At 42.4% G+C, this 24,625-nt stretch overlaps 1 protein-coding gene across 1 annotated transcript in view; it reads left to right on the top strand.

The window, feature by feature from the left end:
• Positions 1 to 24,625, top strand: part of retreg1 (reticulophagy regulator 1) — a 77,229-nt gene that overhangs the window by 2,752 nt on the left and 49,852 nt on the right. The window contains exon 3 of the mRNA XM_014139110.3: positions 10,206 to 10,236. Coding sequence (XP_013994585.1) covers positions 10,206 to 10,236 — 31 coding nt within the window. The remainder of the gene's footprint in view (positions 1 to 10,205; positions 10,237 to 24,625) is intronic.

Here is a 24,625-nt window from a genome sequence, read left to right as displayed (position 1 = left end):
TGGCAGCATTCGCGCAAAACTGAGCGCGAACCACCGCATTTAATCATGGTAAGGTGACTGGGAATATGGCCAAATACAAACAGTGTAGTTATTCCCTCCATAAGGCAATCAAACAGGCAAAATGTCAGTATAGAGACAAAGTGGAGTCGCAATTCAATGGCTCAGACACGAGACGTATGTGGCAGGGTCTACAGACAATCACGGACTACAAAGGGAAAACCAGCCAGGTCGCGGACACCGAGGTCTTGCTGCCAGACAAGCTAAACACCTTCTTTGCCCGCTTTGAGGATAACACAGCTACTAAGGACTGTGGGTTCTCCTTCTCCATGGCTGACGTGAGTAAGACATTAAAGCGTGTTAACCTTCGCTAGCTGCATCCTCAGAGCATGCGTCCTCAGACCAGCTGGCTGGAGTGTTTACAGACATATTCAATCTCTCCCTATCCCCGTCTGCTGTCCCCACATGCTTCAAGATGGCCACCATTGTTCCTGTACCCAAGAAAGCATTGGTAACTGAACTAATTGACTGTCGCCCCATAGCACTCACTTCTGTCATCATGAAGTGCTTTGAGAGACTAGTCAAGGATCATATCACCTCTACCTTACCCGACACCCTAGACCCACTTCAATTTGCTTACCACAGGCGATAAATCCACAGACGATGCAATAGCCATCGCACTGCACACTGCCCTATTCCATCTGGACAAGAGGAATACCTATGTAAGAATGCTGTTCATTGACTATAGCTCAGCACTCAACACCATAGTACCCTCCAAGCTCATCATTAAGCTCGAGGCCATGGGTCTGAACCCTGCCCTGTGCAATTGGGTACTGGACTTCCGGACGGGCCGCCCCCAGGTGGCGAAGGTAGAAAACAACACCTCCACTTCACTGATCCTCAACACTGGGGCCCCCACATTGGTGTGTACTCAGCCCCCTCCTGTACAGACGACACAACAGTAGTAGGCTTGATTACAAACAAGGATGAGACAGCCTACAGGGAGGAGGTGAGGGCTCTGTGAGTGTGGTGCCAGGAAAACAATCTCTCACTCAATGTCAACAAAACAAAGGAGCTGATCGTGGACTTCAGGAAACAGCAGAGGGAGCACCCCCCTATCCACATCGACGGGACCGCAGTGGAGAAAGTGGAAAGCTTCAAGTTCCTCGGCGTACACATCACTGACAAACTGAAATGGTCCACCCACACAAACAGTGTGGTGAAGAAGGCACAACAGCGCCTCTTCAGCCTCAAGAGGCTAAAGAAATTTGGCTTGGCACCTAAAACCCTCACAAACTTTTACAGATGCACAATTGAGAGCATCCTGTCGGGCTGTATCACTGCCTGGTACGGCAACAGCGCCGCCCGCAACCGCAGGGTCTCCAGAGGGTGGTGTGGTCTGCCTAACGCATCACCGGGGGCAAACTACCTGCCCTACAGGACACCTACAGTACCCAATGTCACAGGAAGGCCAAGAAGATAATCAAGGACAACAGACAACAACCACCTGAGCCACTGCCTGTTCACCCCGTTATCATCCAGAAAGCAAGGTCAGTACAGATGCATCAAAGCTGGGACCGAGAGAATGAAAAACAGCTTCTATCTCAATGCCATCACACTGTTAAATAGCCATCACTAGCACATTAGAGGCTGCTGCCTATATACATAAACTTGAAATCACTGCCCACTTTAATAATGGAACACTAGTCACTTTAATAATGTTTACATATTTTGCATTACTCATCTCATATGTATATAGTGTATTATATTCTATTCTACGCTGCTCTGACATTGCTCGTCCATATTTATATATTCTTAATTCCATTCCTTTACTTATATTTGTGTGTATTGTTGTAGAATTGTTAGATATTGTTAGATATTACTGCACTGTTGGTGCTAGAAACACAAGCATTTCGCTACACCGGCAATAACATCTGCTAAACACGTGTATGTGACCAATACAATTTGATTTGATTTGACTGTAGGGACCAGAGAAATTCATGTTCGTCACTCATAACGTTAAGTCATCAGAACCCAAAAAATATCACTGCAAAAACAAATCAATGCTAGCTAGCTAGCTACGTTTCTTCCTCATTGGACCTGCGTTTTCAATGTATCCAATTTCGGTATGCCCCATGGCTTGGTTTTTGCTCTGACATGCACTGTCAACTGTGGGACCTTAAATAGACAGGTGTGTGCCTTTCCAAATCATGTCCAATCAATTGAATTTACCACAAGTGGACTCCAATCAAGTAAAAATATCTCAAGGATGATCAATGGAAACAGGATGCACCTGAGCTCAATTTCGAGTCTCATAGCAAAGGGTCTGAATACTTAAAAAAAATGTAATCCATTTTAGAATAAGGTTGTAACGTACCAAAATGTGGAAAAAGTCAAGGGGTCCGAATACTTTCCTAAGGCATTGTATATACAGTACCAGTCAAAAGTTTGGACACACTCTGTAACGTCTGCTTCTAACTCACACCCTCAAACACGTAGATCTGCCTGATCGCAGTTCACTTTCCAGATCCCTATCACCTGTTCACACACCTGTATGTCATTATCACACACTATTTAGTTCAGTTCTTTGCACCCCATCACTGCGAGGTATTGTTTGTTTTGTGACACGTCTTTCGGAACTCTGTTTTTCCCGTGATTTTCTCCTCCCGTGTATGATAGCTTTTGCCTGCCTCACTAACCACGCCTTTTGCCTATTCCATGCCTGTACTTTAGCCTATCTATTGCCTGATCTCCCGGACTACCTTACTAGCCTTTTTCCTGCCTGTACTGTTTCCCTTTTGGACCCCCTGTGTATGACCTTCTGCCTGCCCATGCACCCAGCTACCTGCCTCCTCCTGTGGTCCTTTTCAATAAACACCTGCTGCACCCTGCGCTTGAAACCAGCACTCTGTCTCCCCTCGTGTTCATTACACAATCAAGGTATTTTTTATTTTATTTTCTACATTGTAGAATAATAGTGAAGACATCAACACTATGAAATATCACATATGGAATCATGTAATAAGCAAAAAAGTTTTAAACAAATCAAAATGTATTTTATATTCTTCAAAGTAGTCATCCTTTGCCTTGACAGCTTTGCACATGCTTGGCATTCTCTCAACCAGCTTCACCTGGAATGCTTTTCAACGGTCTTGAAGGAGTTCCCACACATGCTGAGCACTTGTTGGGTGTTTTTCCTTCACTCTGCGGTCCGACTCATCCCAAACCATCTCAATTGGGTTGAGGTCGGGTTATTTGATGCAGCTCCATCACTCTCCTTGGTCAAATAGCCCTTACACAGCCTGGAGGTGTGTTTTGGGTCAATGTCCTGTTGAAAAACAAATGATAGTCCCACTAAGCGCAAACTAGATGGGATGGCTTATCCCTGCAGAATGCTGTGGTTGCCACATGAAGACATGAAGGCATGATTCACACAGTCTCCTCTGAACAGTTGATGTTGAGATGAGTCTGTTACTTGAACTCTGTAGCATTTATTTGAGCTGCAATCTGAGGTGCAGTTAACTCTAATGAACGTAGCTTCTGCAGCAGACGTAACTCTGGGTCTTACTTTTCATGAGAGGCATTTTCATCATGGCACTTGATGGTTTTTGCGACTGTACTTGAAGAAACTTTCAAAGTTATTGAAATGTTCCGGATTGACTGACCTTCATGTGTAACGGCTGTTGAATGGAGTAGACCAAGGCGCAGTGTGGTTAGTGCTCATCTTTGTAATTTAATGGAAAAAGAAAACACTTTACAAATAAACAAAAGACAACAGCCAAACAGTTCTGTCAGGTAACAAATGACTAAACAGAAAATAACCACCCACACAACCCAAAGGAAAACAGGCTGCCTAAGTATGGCTCCGAATCGGCAACAACGATATACAGCTGTCCCTGATTGAGAGCCATACCCAGTACGGAAAAAAAAAATGTATGAAATGAATTGAAATGTATGCATTCACTACTGTAAGTCGCTCTGGATAAGAGCATCAGCTAAATGACTAAAATGTAAAAATGTAATACCCGGCTGAAACAAAGAAATACCAAACATAGAAAAAAGGACATAGAATGCCCACCCCAACTCACGTGCTGACCAACCAAAATAGAGACATAAAAGGATCTCTAAGGTCAGGGCGTGACATCATGTCTTAATGTGATGACGGACTGTCGTTTCTCTTTGCTTATTTGAGCTGTTCTTGCCATAATGTGGACTTGGTCTTTTACCAAATAGCCCTATCATCTGTCACAACACAACTGATTGGCTCAAAAGCATTAAGAAGGAAAGACATTTTTTTAAATCACTTAAGAAAGCACACATGTTAATTTAAATGTATTCCAAGTGACTATATCATGAAGCTGATTGAGAGAATGCCAAGAGTGTGCAAAGCTGTCATCAAGGCAAAGGGTGGCTACTTTGAAGAATCTCAAATATACAATATACAGTTGAAGTCGTAAGTTTACATACACCTTAGCCAAATACATTTAAACTCAGTTTTCCCTAATTCCTGACATTTAAACCTAGTAAAAATTCCCAGTCTTAGGTCAGTTAGGATCAAAACTTTATTTTAAGAATGTGAAATGTCAGAATAATAGTAGAGAGAATAATTGATTTCTTTCATCACATTCAGAGTTTGGCAGAAGTTTACATATACACTTAATTAGTATTTGGTAGCATTGCCTTTAAATTGTTTAACTTGGGTCAAATGTTTCGGGTAGCCTTCCCACAATAAGTTGGGTGAATTTTGGCCCATTCCTCCTGACAGAGCTGGTGTAACTGAGTCAGGTTTTCTAGGCCTCCTTGCTCGCACACAATTTTTCAATTCTGCCCACAAATGTTCTATAGGATTGAGGTCAGGGCTTTGTGATGGCCACTCCAATACCTTGACTTTGTTGTCCTTAAGCCATTTTGCCACAACATTGGAAGTATGCTTGGGGTCATTGTTTATTTGGAAGACCCATTTGTGACCAAGCTTTAACTTCCCGACTGATGTCTTGATGTTGCTTCAGTATATCCACATAATTTTCCTTCCTCGTGAAGCCATCTATTTTGTGAAGTGCACCAGTCTCTCCTGCAGCAAAGCACCCCCACAACATGATGCTGCCACCCCCGTGCTTCACGGTTGGGATGATGTTCTTCGGCTTGCAAGCTTAACCCTTTTTCCTCCAAACTTAGCGATGGTCATTATGGCTAAACAGTTCTATTTTTGTTTCATCAGACCAGAGGACATTTCTCCAAAAAGTACGATCTTTGTCCCCATGTGCAGTTGCAAACCGTAGTCTTTCTTTTTTTTAATGGCGGTTTTGGAGCAGTGGCTTCTTCCTTGCTGAGTGGCCTTTCAGGTTATGTCGATATAGGACTCGTTTTACTGTGGATATAGATACTTTTGTACCTGTTTCCTCCAGTATCTTCACAAGATCCTTTGCTGTTCTGGGATTGATTTGCACTTTTTGCACCAAAGTATGCTCATCTCTCGGAGACAGAACGCGTCTCCTTCCTGAGCGGTAGGACGGCTGCGTGGTCCCATGGTGTTTATACTTGCGTACAATTGTTTGTACAGATGAATGTGGTACCTTCAGGCGTTTGGAAATTGCTCCCAAGGATGAGGTCTTGGCTGATTTCTTTTGATTTTCCCATGATGTCAAGCAAAGAGGCACTGAGTTTGAAGGTAGGCCTTGAAATACATCCACAGGTACACCTCCAATTGACAAAAAATATGTCAATTAGCCTATCAGAAGCTTCCAAAGCCATGACATTATTTTCTGGAATATTCCAAGCTGTTTAAAGGCACAGTCAACTTCGTGTATGTAAACTTCTGACCCACTGGAATTGTGATACAGTGAATCATAAGTGAAATAATCTGTCTATAAACAACTGTTGGAAAAATTACTTGTGTCATGCACAAAGTAGATGTCCTAACCAACTTGCCAAAACTATAGTTTGTTAACAAGAAATGTGTGGAGTCGTTGAAAATTGAGTATTAATGACTCCAACCTAAGTGTATGTAAACTTCTGACTTCAACTGTATTTTAACCCTTATTTTGTCACTACATGATTCCATATGTGTTATTTCATAGTTTTTATGTCTTCACTATTATTCTACAACGTAGAAAATAGTAAAAATAAAGAAAAACCCTGGAATGAGTAGGTGTGTCTAAACTTTTGACTGTTACTGTATGTATATCAATCCAAATCCAAGTAATGAAATGGTAGTTCTGGGCTATGTTCATTGGTGGAAACCAAAATGTTTTTTTTTGTTGTCCAGGTAGTCTCTGTTTCAGCCAGTTTTTTGCTGTTTGGGTGCATAATGAACATCACCGTGCCTTGTTTCAAGCTGCCTGTTTTTTTAAGTTGCAAAACCCCAGTTCCTGCTGGGAATAATAACAAAAGCAATAAGCTCCTGCTCCGGGGTGAAGTTTCCCCAAGGTACAGATCTAGGATTAGTTTCCTCTACCCCAATCCTAACCTTAATCATTAGTTGGAAAAATGCTAAACTGGCAGAAGATCAGCATCTAGGGGCAACTTCACCCTACACTGTAAGCCCCTTGTCCAAAACAAGCCCCTTGTTACACCATGTGACGTTCTTGAATTATATTTCCCTATTGACTACCTATAAGCCCGGTACAATACATGGTTATAACATCTACAGAAATGACAGAAATGCCCATGGGGGCGGTGTAGCGGTCTATATTCAGAGACACATTCCTGTAAAGCTTAGAGCGGATCTCATTTTAAATACATTTTAAATAGAAATATGGTTGCAGGTTCACCTGCCTCACCTAAAGCCCATTCTTGTGGGAAGCTGCTATAGACCACCAAGTGCTAACAGTCAGTATCTGGATAATATGTGTGAAATGCTTGGTAATGTATGTGATATATTTTCTGGGTGGCCTTAAAATTGACTGGCTTTCATCAAGCTGCCCACTAAAGAGAAAGCTTCAAACAACCAGTGCCTGCAACCTGGTTCATGTTATCAGTCAACCTACCAGGGTATTTACAAACAGTACAGGAATGAAGTCATCAAATTTTTTTGAATGTTTTATTTAACTAGGCAAGTCAGTTAAGAACAAATTCTTATTTGCAATGACAGCCTACTCCTGCCAAACCCTAACCTGGACGACGCTGGGCCAATTGTGCGCCGCCCTATGGGACTCCCAATCACGGCCGGTTGTGATACAGCCTGTAATTGAACCAGGGCCTGTAGTGACGCCTCTATCACTGAGATGTAGTGCCTTAGACCGCTGCGCCACTCATGAATTGATAACATCTTTTCTAATGCTGCAGAAATCTGCTTTAATGCAGTGTCTAAATCCATTGGCTGTAGTCACAATAAAGTAGCTATATCTAGGAAAACCAAAGTTCCAAAAGCTGGGCCTAATATAGTGTATAAGAGGTCATACAATACATTTTGTTGTGATTTCTATGTTGATAATGTAAAGAATATTTGCTTGTCTGTGGTGTGTAATGAGGAGCAACCAGATGCTGCACTTGACACATTTATGAAATTGCTTGTTCCAGTTACTAATAAGCATGCACCCATTAAGGAAATTACTGTAAAAACTGTTAAATCCCTGTGGATTGATGAGGTACTAAAAAACGGTATGGTTTAGAGGGATGAGGCAAAAGGAATGGCAAATATGTCTGGCTGCACAACCTATTGGCAGACGTACTGCAAATTGAGAAATCATGTGACTAAACTGAATAAAAAGAAGAAACTATACTATGAAACAAAGAAATTATATAAAGAATGATAGTAAAAAGCTTTGGAGCACCTTAAATGACATTTTGGGCAAAAAGGCAAACTCCGCTCTATAATTCATTGAATCAGATGGCTCATTTATCACAACCCCCACTGATATTGCCAACTATTTTAATATATTTTTAAATCTGCAAGATTAGCAAATTTAGGCATGACATGCCAGCAACAAATGCCGACACTACACATCCAAGTATAACTGACCAACTTATGAAAGACAAGCATTATAATTTTGAATTCCTGGCTGTAATCCTGAATTCCTTTACTGGCTCAAATAGCTGACCAATCAGCCTATTACCAACCCTTAGTAAACATTTCCAAAAAATGGTGTTTGACCAGATACAATGCTATTTTACAGTAAACAAATTGACAACAGACTTTCAGCACGCTTATAGGGAAGGACATTCAACATGCACGGCACTTACACAAATGACTGATTGACTGAGAGCAATGTATGCTAAAAATATTGTGGGAGCTGTTTTATTGGACTTCATTGTGGCTTTTGACATTATCGATCATAGTCTGCTGCTGGAAAAACATATGTGTTATGGCTTTACACCCCTGCTATATTGTGGATAAAGAGTTACCTGTCTAACAGAACACAGAGGATGTTCTTTAATGGAAGCCTCTCCAACATAATCCAGGTAGAATCAGGAATTCCCCAGGGCAGCTGTCTAGGCCCCTTACTTTGTTCCATTTTTACTAATGACATGCCACTGGCTTTGAGTAAAGTGTCTATGTATGCGGGTGACTCAACACTTTACACGTCAGCTTCTAAAGCCAGTGAAATTACTGCAACACTTAACATGAGCTGCAGTCAGTCTCAGAATGGGTGGAAATAAATAAGTTAGTCCTAAATATTTATACAACTGAAAGCATTGTATTTGCGACAAATCATTCACTAATCCCCAAACCTCAACTTAATATTGTAATGAATAATATGGAAATTGAGCAAGTTGAGGTGACTAATCTGCTTGGAGTAACCCTGGATTGTAAACGGTCATGGTCAAAACATGTTGATGTAACTACTAGCTAAGATGTGGAAAGTCTGTCCATAATAAAGCGTTACTCTGCCTTAACAACACTATCAACAAGGCAGGTCCTAAAGGCTCTAGTTTTGTCGCACTACTGTCCAGTCGTGTGGTCAGGTGCACAAAGAGGGACTTAGGAAAATTACATTTGGCTCAGAACAGGGCAGCACGGGTGGCCCTTAAATGTACACGAAGAGCTAACATTAATAATATGCATGTCAATCTCTCATGGCACAAAGGAGAAGAGAGATTGACTTCATCACTACTTGTTTTTGTAAGAAGTGTTGACATGCTGAATGCACCGAGGTGTCTGTTTTTAAACTACTAGCACACAGCTCGGACACCCATTCCCCACAAAACATGCCACCAGAGGTCTCTTCACAATCCCCAAATCCAGAGCAGAGAATGGGAGGCGCACAGTACTACATAGAGCCATGACTACATGGAGCTCTATTAAACATCAGGTAACTGATGCAAGCAGTAAAATCTGATTTAAAAATATACCTTATGGAAATGCGGGGACTGTGATGAGACACACACACACACAGGCACACATACACATGATAAGACACGCACTCTACACACACATTCACATGGATTTTGTATTGTAGATATGTGGGAGTAGAGTGTTGGCCTGAGGGAACACACTTAATGTGTTGTGAAAAGTGTTATGAAATGTAATGTCATGTAATATTTTAAATGGTATATACCTACCTTAATGTTGCTGGACCCCAGGAAGAGTAGCTGCTGCCTTGGCAGCAGCTGATGGGGATCCTTAATAAATACATATACTGCCACCAAGAAATGGAAGTGACTGTGTCTCACTCTGGGCTGCTTTGCAATCTGAATCCCAAATGGACCCCTTAACCATACTCCCTAGCCAATCCTGTAGTTCTGAAAAGGTCAGGAAAGATAGAAGCAATATGGGTATTAAACCTTTTTCACAGCTGAGCGTTCTACTGTAGGACGGCTCGAACGGGTAGATGATAAACAGTTGTGTCAGCACTAGTAATGTTCTTTTGAGTATCATAAACTAATTACATTATTTTATTCAACTGTGTTTTATCTACAGATCACACTTAAGGATGGTTTTTGTATTGGTTTAAATGGAGCAGTTCACTCCCTACCCTGTTTGAACAGTAAAACATTTACGTTGGTCAGTGAACAATGGCCTTCATTGTGAATAAGATGAATTGTGCTGTAAGGGGTATGGTCTGGGGGTTGATTTTTGATTCAACATGAGCAATCTCTCCCTTGTTGCATCTGCCTTTGTTCTCAAGCTCAACTTTCAACCTCGAGGTCTGAATGGATTGGGTAGGTTATGTTTGTTCGGTTGGTTTTATGAAGCATGTCAGGAGAACATTGGCAGCCTATTGGACAGAAAATGTTGAACAATAAAATGTCTGTTCTCTCACTTATAGGGGCCCACTTATGGCGCAGTATGACTGGAAGGTAGGAGCTCCGTTGTATTATCAACACATTGTTTTTGTGTAATATGTGTATGCGCTTGTATGTGTGTGTGTGAGAGAGAGAGAGCTCACAATATGGCTTGTATTGAATACTCCCCTTAAAGGGATACTTGCTCTACTTCCCCGGAGTCAGATGAACTCATGGATACCATTTTTATGTCTCTGCATGCGGTTTGAAGGAAATTGCTAACCAGCGCTAGCGCAATTGCTGACTAGCGTTAGTGCAATGACTGGAAGTCTATGGGCTTCCATTAAATGTGCTAACGCTAGTTAGCATTGGCTCACAAAACTACTTCCTTCATACTGGACACAGAGACATAAACATGGTATCCACAAGTTCGTTTGACTCTGGGGAAGTAGATGAAGGGCCTCATTGCCAAAATCCTGAAGTATTCCTTTTAATGTTACCTGTGTGTGTCCGCATCCCACTATATTTGCTCAGCTGTGAGACAAAGCACCTGACAGTGTTGCGTTTGAGACCACCTAAAGCTAGTCCAATTCTAGACCATGATTGTAATTGTTTCAAATTGCCACCATAATAAGAGTTCAAAATTCCCAGTATTTCTGTATTCATATTTCAGAAGAACATATAGATTCTTTAGACGTTCAGAATGCAGAAAACGTTATTACTAACCCAAACTGGTCTCTAAATAATAGATAAAAATACAAAATATGTAACAACTACCTCGGTCTATCCTTACTAATTGTGAGCACACAACTTTCCCCACTTTCCTACTAGCTGCATGGAGCAGGTTGACATTTATTGGGATGAAGCTTGTCCTGGAGGCAGAGCTGAGCGATTTCCACTAGATGGGCCAGCGGCAAAGTCAAAATTGGTTATATAGTAAAAATGTATGAAAACAAACATTTGCTTGGTCTTAATTTAAGGTTAGGGTGAGGCATAAGGTTAGCAGTGTGGTCAAGGTTAGGGTTAAGGTCAGGGTTAAGTTTAACATTTTGACTGTGTAGCTGTACCAGCTAGTGAGTACCCTGCAGAGCTGCCTCTTGTACATGAGTCATCCCAATAAATGCCAACCTGCACTAGCTGAGCAAGGAAATTCAGACGAGCGAAACAAGTTTTTTTTGGCTATTTTTAAACTAAAGTAAAGTACAGTAATGTTATGAGTAAAGTAGGAAGCTCAGCTTTTAATAGGCAATAAGATGGTAATGTATCATGAAAGGAGTGTGCATATTTTTCCTGGCAAAGCATTTTTATGCGCTGACAGAATGGGAGCTGATAATTATGAGGCTTCCATGTCTAGCCAAGATTCTCGAATCTTTGGTAAATAAGCAACTTTTCTCTTTTTTTTTTATCTGAGCATGGTATTTTGAATATAAATAAATCTGGGTTTAGGCCAGGGCACAACACTATTACAGCAACCACATTAGTTGTTTATGATATTGTCAATGCTTTAGCATAATTGTGCTACCTTGTTTGTGGACCTGTCAAAAGCATTTGATACTGCTGATCATGCTATTTGGCAGTTGTTGTGTGCAGAGGGTCCCTGGTTTGAGCCCACGTAGGGGCAAGGAGAGGGACAGAAGCTAAACTGTTAATGCTTCGTGGGAGGCAGTTAGTTAGGACCTCTTCTTTTCACTATTTATATAAATGCTATTGGTCAAGCTGTTAAACATTTTAAATGTGACCCGTTTCAGGAAACTAGGCGTATGTCGCAAATCACTACTTCACAGCAGAGCCATTTTAACGTTTATTTGTAATTTTGATAAAATTGCATTTTTTTTGGGCAGAAATGCCTTCTGGAACTTGTGAACTTTCATGTGCCTTAATAACAAACTTGTTTGCCATCTGTAGATATTATTACAATTGTTAAATTACGAGCCTTGTTGGTTAAGCCACAGAAAAAGGCAGCAACCTTCCACTAGCCATGATTGGCTGAGATAATGAGTGGGCTAGACATGCCGAGAGAAGAGTTCGGATTGGTCTGCCATATAGAAGGCTTCTGTCTATTTGAGCTGGTCAGTCTGTGTTGGTAATCCTGTCGAACGTCGCTTTAAAAAAAAATGTATAGTGTAGTGGAGCTGCATAAGTGTTGCTCTCTGCTTTCTGGAGGATCGAGTTATGAAATCAGTGGAATTAGAGTATGATAGCTAAAGAGATGGAGAAAACACCTGTCTCCGGATTACATCTTCAAACTAAGGGAAACTGTGGCATGGCATCCGTGACAGGGAGACGCGTCCATCCTGCATGATGTATACTTGTAAGATAGCTAGCTACATTTTCAGATATTACATGTTTATTATTTTGATTATTATTTATTATTTTAATTTCAAGCTAAAGTGTACTGTTAGCTAGCTAGCTATCAAACGTTAGCTGGCTGGCTCCCTAGCAAACGTTAAGTGTATGACGTTATTTTTCATATCCCAGAACCGTTTACTTTGCTAGTTACAGCCTAATGTTAGCAAGCTAACATTGAACCTGGTTGGTTAGCTCCCAGCAGATTCATGCAGGGTAGTCACAACATGATTTGGCACTATGTTCATTGTTGTTTAACTAGGTAAAGTTAGCTGGCTGGCTCGTTAGCTAACATTACGTGACATGTGTGATCTTACACATTGTTTACCTAGCTAGGTTCATTGTTTACCTAGTTAGCTAGCTACATGTCTTACTCTAAAGTGTACTGTCACTAAACGTTGTCAAAAAAGCGTAATGAAATTGTTGCCAGCAGAGCTGGTTAAGCTGTTTTCATGTTATCCAGAAGTAAACAAATCATTGGTCAAGTGTGCGCTTTGAACGCTCCGAGAGCGAAACAAGATGGGTGGGGCTAAAGCTTAAGAGGGTGTGAACGATGCTGATTGGGTGTAGACAAAGAATAGCTCTTCACTAGATACCAAAACATTCAAAGGCCATTTTCTAAAAAGTGAGTTCACAAGTTTATCAACTTTCAAAGCAGAATTACTTTCCCATTGTCCTTCAAAAATACAGTGTATGATTTACCATTTTGTAGCTCTGAGTCTCTACTTTTATCCACTTCACATTTTGCTACATAAGACCGAATCCAGGTTGTGAGTCCCAAATGTAATCTATACTGATGAAAAATATAAACGCAACATGTAAAGTGTTGGTCCCATGTTTCATGAGCTGAAATAAAAGATCCCAGAAATCTTCCATATGCACAAAAAGCTTATTTCTCTCACATTTTGTGCACACATTTGTTTACATCCCTGTTAGTGAGCATTTCTCCTTTGCCAAGATAATTCCATCCACCTAACATGTGTGGTATATCAAGAAGCCAGTCTCACAATTTGCTTGAGGAACAGGAGGAGCAACTTGGAGATTGAGGTTCTCTGTACTTTTACTCATTTTTGTCTCTCTGAGCTGGTTAGTTGTTACTAACAGTTTTCTCTGTATTAGATTCCTGGCATCCATCATGTGATATCACTATAACATGAAGTTTACTGTCAGCTAATCTGATCAGAGGACTAATATCCAATCACCAGGCCTTGGACATGACATCCAATGCCAATCCAGATATTTGTTTTTTGTCCATTAAAATAACATCAAATTGATCAGAAATACAGTGTAGACATTGTTAATGTTGTAAATGACTATTGTAGCTGGAAACGTCTGATTTTGAATGGAATATTTACATAGGAGTACAGAGGACCATTATGAGCAACCATCACTCCTGTGTTCCAATGGCACATTGTGTTAGCTAATCCAAGTTTATCAGTTTAAAAGGCTAATTGATCATTAGAAAACACTTTTAGAATTGTTAGCACAGCTGAAAACTGTTGTATTGATTAAAGCATCGATAAAACTGGCCTTCTTTAGACTAGTTGTGGTATCTGGAGCATCAACATTTGTGGGTTCGATTACAGGCTCAAAATGGCCAGAAGATCTGGTACAACGCTGTGTACTACTCCCTTCACAGAACAGCGCAAACTGGCTCTAACCAGAATAAAACGACAACAACTGAGCAAGAGGGCAAGTATATTCGAGTGTCTAGTTTGAGAAACAGACGCCTCACAAGTCCTCAACTGGCAGCTTCATTAAATGGTACCCACAAAACACCAGTCTCAGCGTCAACAGTGAAGAGGCAACTCCGGGATGCTGGTCTTCTAGGCAGAGTTCCTCTGTCCAGTGGCTATGTTCTTTTGCCCATCTTAATCTTTTCTTTTTATTGGCCAGTCTGAGATATGGCTTTTTCTTTGCAACAGACAATAAGTCTGGCAACACAGCAGATTGGCAAACAAAATCACATAACTAAAATAAGAAACTATACTATGGAACAAAGATAAATTATATACAGAATGATGGTAAAAAGCTCTGGAGTATCTTAAATTAGCTAATTCAGCTCCATCCTTCATTGAGGCTGATGGCTCATTCAAAACAAACCACTTTGATATTGCCAACCACTTTAAAAACGTTTTTTGTTGACAAGATTAGCAAATTTAGGCATGACATGCAAACAACAAATGCTGAGCCTTCGTATTCATGCATAATGGACCAAATAATGAAAGACAAGCACTGTAGATTTGAATTCTGCAAAGTTAGTTTGGAGAGGTGAAAAATGATTGATATCTATGAATGAGGACAAATCACCCGGAACCGACAACCTGGATGGTAAATTACTGAGGTTGGTAACGGAATACATTGCGACTCCTATTTGCCACATCTTCAATCTAAGCCTAGACGACGGAGTGTGCCCTGAGGCCTGGTGGGAGGCAAAGGTCATTCTGCTGCTCAATAATAGCAAAGCACATTTTAATAATTCAAACAGCAGACCAATCAGCCTGTTAGCAAACTTTTGGAAATTATCACATTAGACCAAATACAAAGTTATTTTACATAAAACAAATTAACATGAGCATGCTTATAGGGAAGGGCATGCAACATGCTCAGACTGATGATTGGCTGAAAGAAATTGATAATAAGAAGTTACGAGCTGTTTTGTTAGACTTCAGTGCAGCCTTTGATATCATTGATCATAACATAAGGCTGAAATTGGGGATCCTTAATAAATACAAATGAATGGACAGTTTTGTCACGCCCTGATCTTTCACCTGTCGTTGTAATTGTCTCCACCTCCCTCTAGGTGTCGCCCATTTTCCACATTATCCCCTGTGGATTTATACTTGTGTTTGTCTGTTGCCAGTTGGTTTTGTTTTGTCAAGCCTTACCAGCATTTTTCCATCTGTTCCTGTCTATTGATTCTTCCTGTTTTGACCTTTTCTACCCACCCTGAGCCTGCCTGACCTTTGCCCCATTACTCTGGATTATCAACCCCTGCCTGCCTTGACCTGTCGTTTGCCTGCCCCTGTTGCAATAAACATTGTTACTTCAACACAGTCTGCATTTGGGTCTTACCTGAAATGTGATATACAGTGGCTTGTGAAAGTATTCACCCCCGTGGCATTTTTCCTATTTTGTTGCCTTACAACCTGGAATTAAAATAGATTTTTGGGGGGTTTGAATCATTTGATTTACACAACATGCCTACCACTCTGAAGATGCAACATATGTTTTACTGTGAAACAAACAAAGTCAATACTTTGTAGAACCACCTTTTGCAGCAATTACAGCTGCAAGTCTCTTGGGGTATGTCTCTATAAGCTTGGCACATCTAGCCACTGGGATTTTTGCCCATTCTTCAAGGCAAACTGCTCCAGCTCCTTCAAATTGGATGGGTTCCGCTGGTGTACAGCAATCTTTAAGTCATACCACAGATTCTCAATTGGATTGAGGTCTGGGCTTTGACTAGGCCATTCCAAGACATTTAAATGTTTCCCCTTAAACCACTTGAGTGTTGCTTTAGCAGTATGCTTAGGGTCATTGTCCTGCTGGAAGGTGAACCTCTGTCCCAGTCTCAAATCTCTGGAGGACTGAAACAGGTTTCCCTCAAGAATTTCCCTGTATTTAGCACCATCCATCATCCCTTCAATTCTGGCCAGTTTCCAAGTCCCTACCGATGAAAAATATTCCCACAGCATGATGCTGCCACCACCATGCTTCACTGTGGGGATGGTGTTCTCGGGGTGATGAGAGGTGTTGGGTTTGCGCCAGACATAGCGTTTTCCTTGATAGCCAAAAAGCTACATTTTAGTCTCATCTGACCAGAGTACCTTCTTCCATATGTTTGGGGAGTCTCCCACATGCCTTTTGGCGAAGACCAAACGTGTTTGCTTATTTTTTTCTTTAAGCAATGGCTTTTTTTCTGGCCACTCTTCCGTAAAGCCCAGCTCTGTGGAGTGTACGGCTTAAAGTGGTCCTATGGACACATTCTCCAATCTCCGCTGTGGAGCAATCTGATATATGCCCTCCTTGCCTGGTCTGTGAGTTTTGGGGTTTCTTTAATGGAAGCCGCAGTAATGCAAATTCAGTTGAGTGTAGTTGGACCATTATTGTTTTCTGTGTTTACTATTGACTGTCCAATGACCTTGACTAAAGCCTGTGTGTGCATGTACTCTGACAACTCAACAGTATACACATTGGCTGCAGCAGTAAATAAATAACTGACACCATTAACATAGAGCTCTAGGTAGTTTTAGAACGGGTAACTAGCAATAGGCTGGTGCTAAATATCGCAAACTAAAAGCATAATTTTTGGGACAAATAACAAGTTGAAGAGACTGAACTGCTGGGTATCACCATAGATGGCAAGCTATCATAGTCAAAACTTATAGACTCAATGGTTACTAAAATGGGAAGAGGTCTGTCCATGATCTCTGCTTTCTTTCTTGATATCTCAGTCAACCATATAGGTCATACAGGATAGAAAGATATACAGTACCAGTCCAAAGTTTGGACACACCTACTCATTCCAGGGTTTTTCTTTATTTTTACTATTTTCTACATTGTAGAATAGTTGTGAAGACATCAACACTATGACATAACACACATGGAATCATGTAGTAACCAAAAATGTGTTAAACAAATAAAAATATATTTTCTATTTGAGATTCTTCAAACTTCCGACTTCAACTGTATATTTGAGATTCTTCAAGGTAGCCACCCTTTGCCTTGATGACAGCTTTGCACACTCTTGGCATTCTCTCAATCAGCTTCATGAGGTAGTCACTTGGATTGCATTTCAACTAACAGGTGTGCCTTGGTTAAAAGTTCATTTGTGGAATTTCTTTCATTAATGCGTTTGAGCCAATCAGTTGTGTTGTGACAAGGTAGGGGTGGTATACAGAATATAGCCCTATTTGGCAAAAGACCAAGTCCATATGGCAAGAACAGCTCAAATAAATAAAGAGAAATGACAATCCATCATTACTTTAAGACATGAAGGTCAGTCAATATGGAAAATGTAAGAACTCTGAAAGTTTCTTCAAGTGCAATCGCAAAAACCATCAAGCGCTATGATGAAACTGGCTCTCATGAGGACTGCCACAGGAAAGACCCAGATTTACCTCTGCTGCAGAGGATAAGTTCATTAGAGTTACCAGCCTCAGAAATTGCAGCCCAAATAATTGCTTCACAGAGTTCAAGTAACAGACACATCTCAACATCAACTGTTCAGAGGAGGCTGCGTGCACCCTGCTATAGGTAGTCTCATATCTTAGTCTTCCCAACCTTGGCAACCCTGTAGGTTGCAGCTTATCAAAAATTCCAACGGTTGGATATCCCCACTCTTGGCTCATCGCGCTCTAGCGACTTCTTGTGGCGGGCCGGGCAATGCAGGATGACTTCGGTGGTCAGTTGAATGGTGTTTCCTCCGACACGTTGGTGCAGCTGGCTTCCGGGTTAAGCGAGCGGGTGTTAAGAAGCATAGTTTGGCGGGTCATGTTTCGAAGGATGCATGACTCGATCTTCACCTCTCCCGAGCCCGTTGGGGAGTTGCAGCAATGAGACAAGATCGTAATCATGAAATTGTGGAGAAAAAAGGGGGTAAAAATACATTTTACATAAAAAAATTGGTTTCCCTAACCGCAAAACTAGACGGTTGTTCATTGACTATGTAAATAAATGGGACAACTTGGCCTGCAGCATCACGTAAATTTGCACAAAGATGCATTTAGAGACCGAAGCCCTCAATTGCAGTGAATGGGACAAGCCAGATATCATAATAGATACCTATGATGCTTTGCCTTGTTGGTATTCCAGAATCGCCTCATAATGGTGGGCTGCTGGGCCGCCAAGCCTCTATCTCCTGTCTGACATTTAGCTGTTGAGATGATTGTGTTGGTGTCATCTGCCGCTGTCCGTCAGACAAAGTTGCGTTGTGGGTAATTGTAAAGCGGGCTCCGGGTCTGGCGGGGCTTAGTTGGAGATTAGCCGGGTCAGAATGGCCGCTGACAGCTGGGGGCTGGGATGGAGAGGAGTAGGAGAAGGAAAATAATATTGTTGTCTGTGTGATCAACCTGGTCTCAAGGCAATTCGTAGGATTTGGTTCCTCAATCTGCTCCCTTCATTTAGTATGATATACACTGAGGGGCGGTTTCACAGACACAGATTAAGCCTAATCATATTCTTAATTGCATTATTAAACTTGACTAACTGAAATGGCATTTCTCAGACATGGTTTAAAATAGTCTCAGATTTGCTCTAGTCTAGATTTAAAAAGTCTGATTTCCAGAATGACCGTTAGAGTTTTTTAAACTTTATTTTAGATTTTCAGATAGTACAACCCCAACCCCTCATTTTCCCACCCACCGATACATCCATCCATCCCCTCTCCCTCCCTCCCCTACGAAAGAAACAAATAGAAACAAACAGTCATAGAAACAAAAACAATGGGAAAAAAAGTTCAATAAAAATGCTTTCGCATTTGCCTGATGCGTGGTAGCATTCTGGTCTAGGGGAAGTACCCCAAAAATGACAGTGACCGGGTTGGGGCTAACAGTTGTATTACACATATGTGAGAATGCCTCAAAAATGGGGTCCCAGAGGCCACTCAAAGATTGGCATGACCAAAACATGTGTCCCACAGTTTCTGGACTCTGGTGGCATCTCAAACACTTGGGGTCAACATTTGGGTATATTTTTGCCAATCTGTCATTTGAGTAATGGGGATGGTGCAAAAACTTAAACTGAATACATTTACATTTTACATTTAAGTCATTTAGCAGACGCTCTTATCCAGAGCGACTTACAAATTGGTGGATTCACCTTATGATATCCAGTGGAACAACCACTTTACAATAGTGCATCTAAATCTTTTAGGGGGGGGGGGGGGGGGTAGAAGGATTACTTTATCCTATCCTAGGTATTCCTTAAAGAGGTGGGGTTTCAGGTGTCTCCGGAAGGTGGTGATTGACTCCGCTGTCCTGGCGTCGTGAGGGAGCTTGTTCCACCATTGGGGTGCCAGAGCAGCGAACAGTTTTGACTGGGCTGAGCGGGAACTGTGCTTCCTCAGAGGTAGGGAGGCGAGCAGGCCAGAGGTGGATGAACGCAGTGCCCTTGTTTGGGTGTAGGGCCTGATCAGAGCCTGAAGGTACGGAGGTGCCGTTCCCCTCACAGCTCCGTATGCAAGCACCATGGTCTTGTAGCGGATGCGAGCTTCAACAGGAAGCCAGTGGAGAGAGCGGAGGAGCGGGGTGACGTGAGAGAACTTGGGAAGGTTGAACACCAGATGGGCTGCGGCGTTCTGGATGAGTTGTAGGGGTTTAATGGCACAGGCAGGGAGCCCAGCCAACAGCGAGTTGCAGTAATCCAGACAGGAGATGACAAGTGCCTGGATTAGGACCTGCGCCGCTTCCTGTGTGAAGCAGGGTCGTACTCTGCGAATGTTGTAGAGCATGAACCTACAGGATCGGGTCACCGCCTTGATGTTAGTAGAGAACGACAGGGTGTTGTCCAGGGTCACGCCAAGGTTCTTAGCACTCTGGGAGGAGGACACAATGGAGTGTAAACCCATACCTTATGCAAAATGATGATGTGTGGTGTTAAACGGAACCCAAACCGGCTGCGCGCGTGCGCCATCGTGTGCCATTGTGCATACATTTATTTTGTCCCCCCTCACCAAACACGATCACGACACGCAGGTTAAAATATCAAAACAAACTGAACCAATTATATACTGCTCAAAAAATAAAGGTAACACTTAAACAACACATCCTAGATCTGAATGAAAGAAATAATCTTATTAAAAACTTTTTTCTTTACATAGTTGAATGTGCGGACAACAAAAATCACACAAAAATAATCAATGGAAATCCAATTTATCAACCCATGGAGGTCTGGATTTGGAGTCACACTCAAAATGAAAGTGGAAAACCACACTACAGGCTGATCCAACTTTGATGTAATGTCCTTAAAACAAGTCAAAATGAGGCTCAGTAGTGTGTGTGGCCTCCACGTGCCTGTATGACCTCCCTACAACGCCTGGGCATGCTCCTGATGAGGTGGCGGATGGTCTCCTGAGGGATCTCCTCCCAGACCTGGACTAAAGCATCCGCCAACTCCTGGACAGTCTGTGGTGCAACGTGGCGTTGGTGGATGGAGCGAGACATGATGTCCCAGATGTGCTCAATTGGATTCAGGTCTGGGGAACGGGCGGGCCAGTCCATAGCATCAATGCCTTCCTCTTGCAGAAACTGCTGACACACTCCAGCCACATGAGGTCTAGCATTGTCTTGCATTAGGAGGAACCCAGGGCCAACCGCACCAGCATATGGTCTCACAAGGGGTCTGAGGATCTCATCTCGGTACCTAATGGCAGTCAGGCTACCTCTGGCAAGCACATGGAGGGCTGTGCGGCCCCCCAAAGAAATGCCACCCCACACCATGACTGACCCACCGCCAAACCGGTCATGCTGGAGGATGTTGCAGGCAGCAAAACGTTCTCCACGGCGTCTCCAGACTCTGTCACGTCTGTCACGTGCTCAGTGTGAACCTGCTTTCATCTGTGAAGAGCACAGGGTGCCAGTGGCGAATTTGCCAATCTTGGTGTTCTCTGGCAAATGCCAAACGTCCTGCACGGTGTTCGGCTGTAAGCACAACCCCCACCTGTGGATGTCGGGCCCTCATACCACCCTCATGGAGTCTGTTTCTGACCGTTTGAGCAGACACATGCACATTTGTGGCCTGCTGGAGGTCATTTTGCAGGGCTCTGGCAGTGCTTCTCCTGCTCCTCCTTGCACAAAGGCGGAGGTAGCGGTCCTGCTGCTGGGTTGTTGCCCTCCTACGGCCTCCTCCACATCTCCTGATGTACTGGCCTGTCTCCTGGTAGCGCCTCCATGCTCTGGACACTACGCTGACAGACACAGCAAACCTTCTTGCTACAGCTCGCATTGATGTGCCATCCTGGATGAGCTGCACTACCTGAGCCACTTGTGTGGGTTGTAGACTCCGTCTCATGCTACCACTAGAGTGAAATCACCACCAGCATTCAAAAGTGACCAAAACATCAGCCACGAAGCATAGGAACTGAGAAGTGGTCTGTGGTCCCCACCTGTAGAACCACTCCTTTATTGGGGGTGTCTTGCTAATTGCCTATAATTTCCACCTGTTTTTATTCCATTTGCACAACAGCATGTGAAATTTATTGTCAATCAGTGTTGCTTCCTAAGTGGACAGTTTGATTTCACAGAAGTGTGATTGACTTGGAGTTACATTGTGTTGTTTAAGTGTTCCCTTTATTTTTTTGAGCAGTGTATTAATTTGGGGACAGGTCGAAAAGCATTGAACATTTGTGGCAATTTTGCTTGTTAGCTTGCACTTGCTAGCATCAGAAAATATAACTATTTTCTATTTTAGCCCTTGGCAACGCAGACGCTCGTTGGTGCACACGAGAAGTGTGGGTGCAATAATTGAATAACATAGATTTCTAAAATGATTTTGCACGCGACGCGAGCGGCGTGGTCAGCCTATTAGGTTCTAATGTTGAGTAAATAACTCACGGACACTAGAGAAGCTGAACCAAGTTTAATTCTTTCCAAAGGGTCGATACAGCTGTAATTCAGACACAGACATGGCTTCCCCCGTGGTGGTATTCATACCCCACATTGGGTGGAGTCTCCTCCTTATCGCTAAACATCGCATCATTCTTGCTAAGCAGGGAACTAAGTGATATGAGCCTTCAATGGTTTCTCCCCTTCACCCAAGCTCCATTATGGCACCCCTCATGTCTCTTTTGTAACCAATGTTCCTATACTTCTGAGTATAACAATGTTTGAAGTTTAACCCCGAATCCAACAGTGGATACGCAAAATGCTTTGTTGCCATATATCATCGGGTAGCTCAACACCCATGGCTGGCTCCTATGCAGATTTTGTATTTGCTAAGGAAGGCGGATTAATGTTCTGTATTATGTCGTATAATCTGGAGATTGTGCCCTTCAGATAAGGGTTAAGATCTAAGCACCTCTCGACTGGACACTTAGTAGGCTCGAGTGGAAACGTGAAGGAGGACACTTTTTGTTAGGTTTAACTTATAACCAGAGAATGTCCCAAAACCTTGTAGCATGTCCAAGAGATAGGGTATAGACTCCACAGGGTTAGGGATGCATAAAATAAGATTATCTGCATATAAGGACACCTTGTGAGTTATGTTGCCCTTTAATATTCCATTAATCCTCTCCTCCGCTCGCTGTGCGATAGCAAGAGGCTCAATAGCCATATCAAATAGGAAAGGGGATAAACAGCAACCCTGCCTGGCCCCCCTGTGGAGAGGAAAGTAGCTGGAGGTAATGTTGTTGGTGCGAACAGAAGCCACTGGGGACGAGTACAAAATCGTAATCCAGGAAGGAATGACTAAACCCAAATCTCTCTAGTTCTGTAAATAGATATTCCCACTCAACCCGGTCAAAAGCCTTTTCAGCATCAAGAGAGATGCTCCATTTGTTCGGTGGAAAGATTGTCAAATTCCGATTGGTGTAGCAGTCTCTCTAGAGTTCAGGAGTCGAAGAAGAGGCATATCTGTTGTCCACATCTAGAATGAGTTGAGATAGCTTGTTTGTTGTCATACGCTGTGTATGAAATAATTTGGCACCTTAGATATGCTTTTAACGACTCCCACACAGTGGAGTGAGACACGTCAGGGGTGCAGTTGATCTGTAAAAAGACATCAATGTGAGTTGATATGTATTTTTTAAAGGCACTACAGGATAGTAGTAGTGGGTCAAGTCACCACGGTAGAGCTCTATCCAGGGCTCTACTGAGAAACAGATGCCTCACATGTCCTCAACATGGCAGCTTCATTATAGAGTACCCGCAAAACACCAGTCTCAACGTCAACAGAGAAGAGGTGACTCCGGGATGCTGGCCTTCTATGCAGAGTTGCAAAGAAAAAGCCATATCTCAGACTGGCCAATAAAAAGAAAAGATTGAGATGGGCAAAAGAACACAGACACAGGACAGAGGAACTCTGCCTAGAAGGCCAGTATCCGGAGTCGCCTCTTCACTGTTGACGTTGAGACTGGTGTTTTGCAGGTACTATTTAATGAAGCTGCCAGTTGAGGACTTGTGAGGCATCTGTTTCACAAACTAGACACTCTAATGTACTTGTCCTCTTGCTCAGTTGTGCACCGGGGCCTCCTACTCCTCTTTCTATTCTGGTTAGAGCCAGTTTGCGCTGTTCTGTGAAGGGAGTAGGCCATTTTGAGCCTGTAATCGAACCCACAAATGTTGATGCCCCCAGATACTCAACTAGTCTAAAGGTGGCCAGTTTTATTGCTTCTTTAATAAGGGACAACAGTTTTCAACTGTGCTAAAATAATTGCAAAAGGGTTTTCTAATGATCAATTAGCCATTTAAAATGACAAACTAGGATTAGCTAACACAATGTGCCATTGGAACACAGAGGTGAGGGTTGCTGATATTGGGCCTCTGTACGCCTATGTAGATATTCCATTAAAAAAAAATAAAAAAATCATAATAAAATCAGCCGTTTGCAGCTACAATAGTCATTTACAACATTAACAGTGTCTACACTGTATTTCTGATCAATGTGATGTTATTTGAATGGACAAAAAAATGTGCTTTTCTTTCTAAGTGACCCCAAACGTTTGAACGGTAGTGTACATATACATTCTCACACACACACACACACACACACACACACACACACACACACACACACACACACACACACACACACACACACCACACACACACATATATATATATTGTGGCAAACCTCTTCAAAGTTAGGAGCGTTTGTCACAAATTAAGTGGGAAACTGTCACCAAAGTCAGCCCAGAATGAAAGTTCTTTCGAACATGACAGTACCTGTGTGTTTGTTTCGCTGTCCTGGTCCACCCAGGCCGCAGGTAAGGTCAAGGATAGCAGGGTTCGGTACACAAATCTGGTTCTCGGTAGGTCCAGGTCTAAACGCCAACAGGTAAGTCCAAAACAGTCCAGCTCGTACACGGTAAATCCAGCCAATGTAGATTGTCTCTTTCTCTATGGTTCATAGATCCTTCCCGCCCTCTCTCTCTCTTCCTGGTTTTTCTTGACCTTTTATC

Source organism: Salmo salar, chromosome 14 (genome assembly GCF_965601325.2).
Source record: "Salmo salar chromosome 14, fSalSal1, whole genome shotgun sequence".
In the NCBI taxonomy this organism is placed as follows: Eukaryota; Metazoa; Chordata; class Actinopteri; order Salmoniformes; family Salmonidae; genus Salmo; species Salmo salar.
The sequence above is the reverse complement of the archived record's forward strand: the minus strand, read 5'-3'. Positions and strand labels throughout refer to the sequence as shown.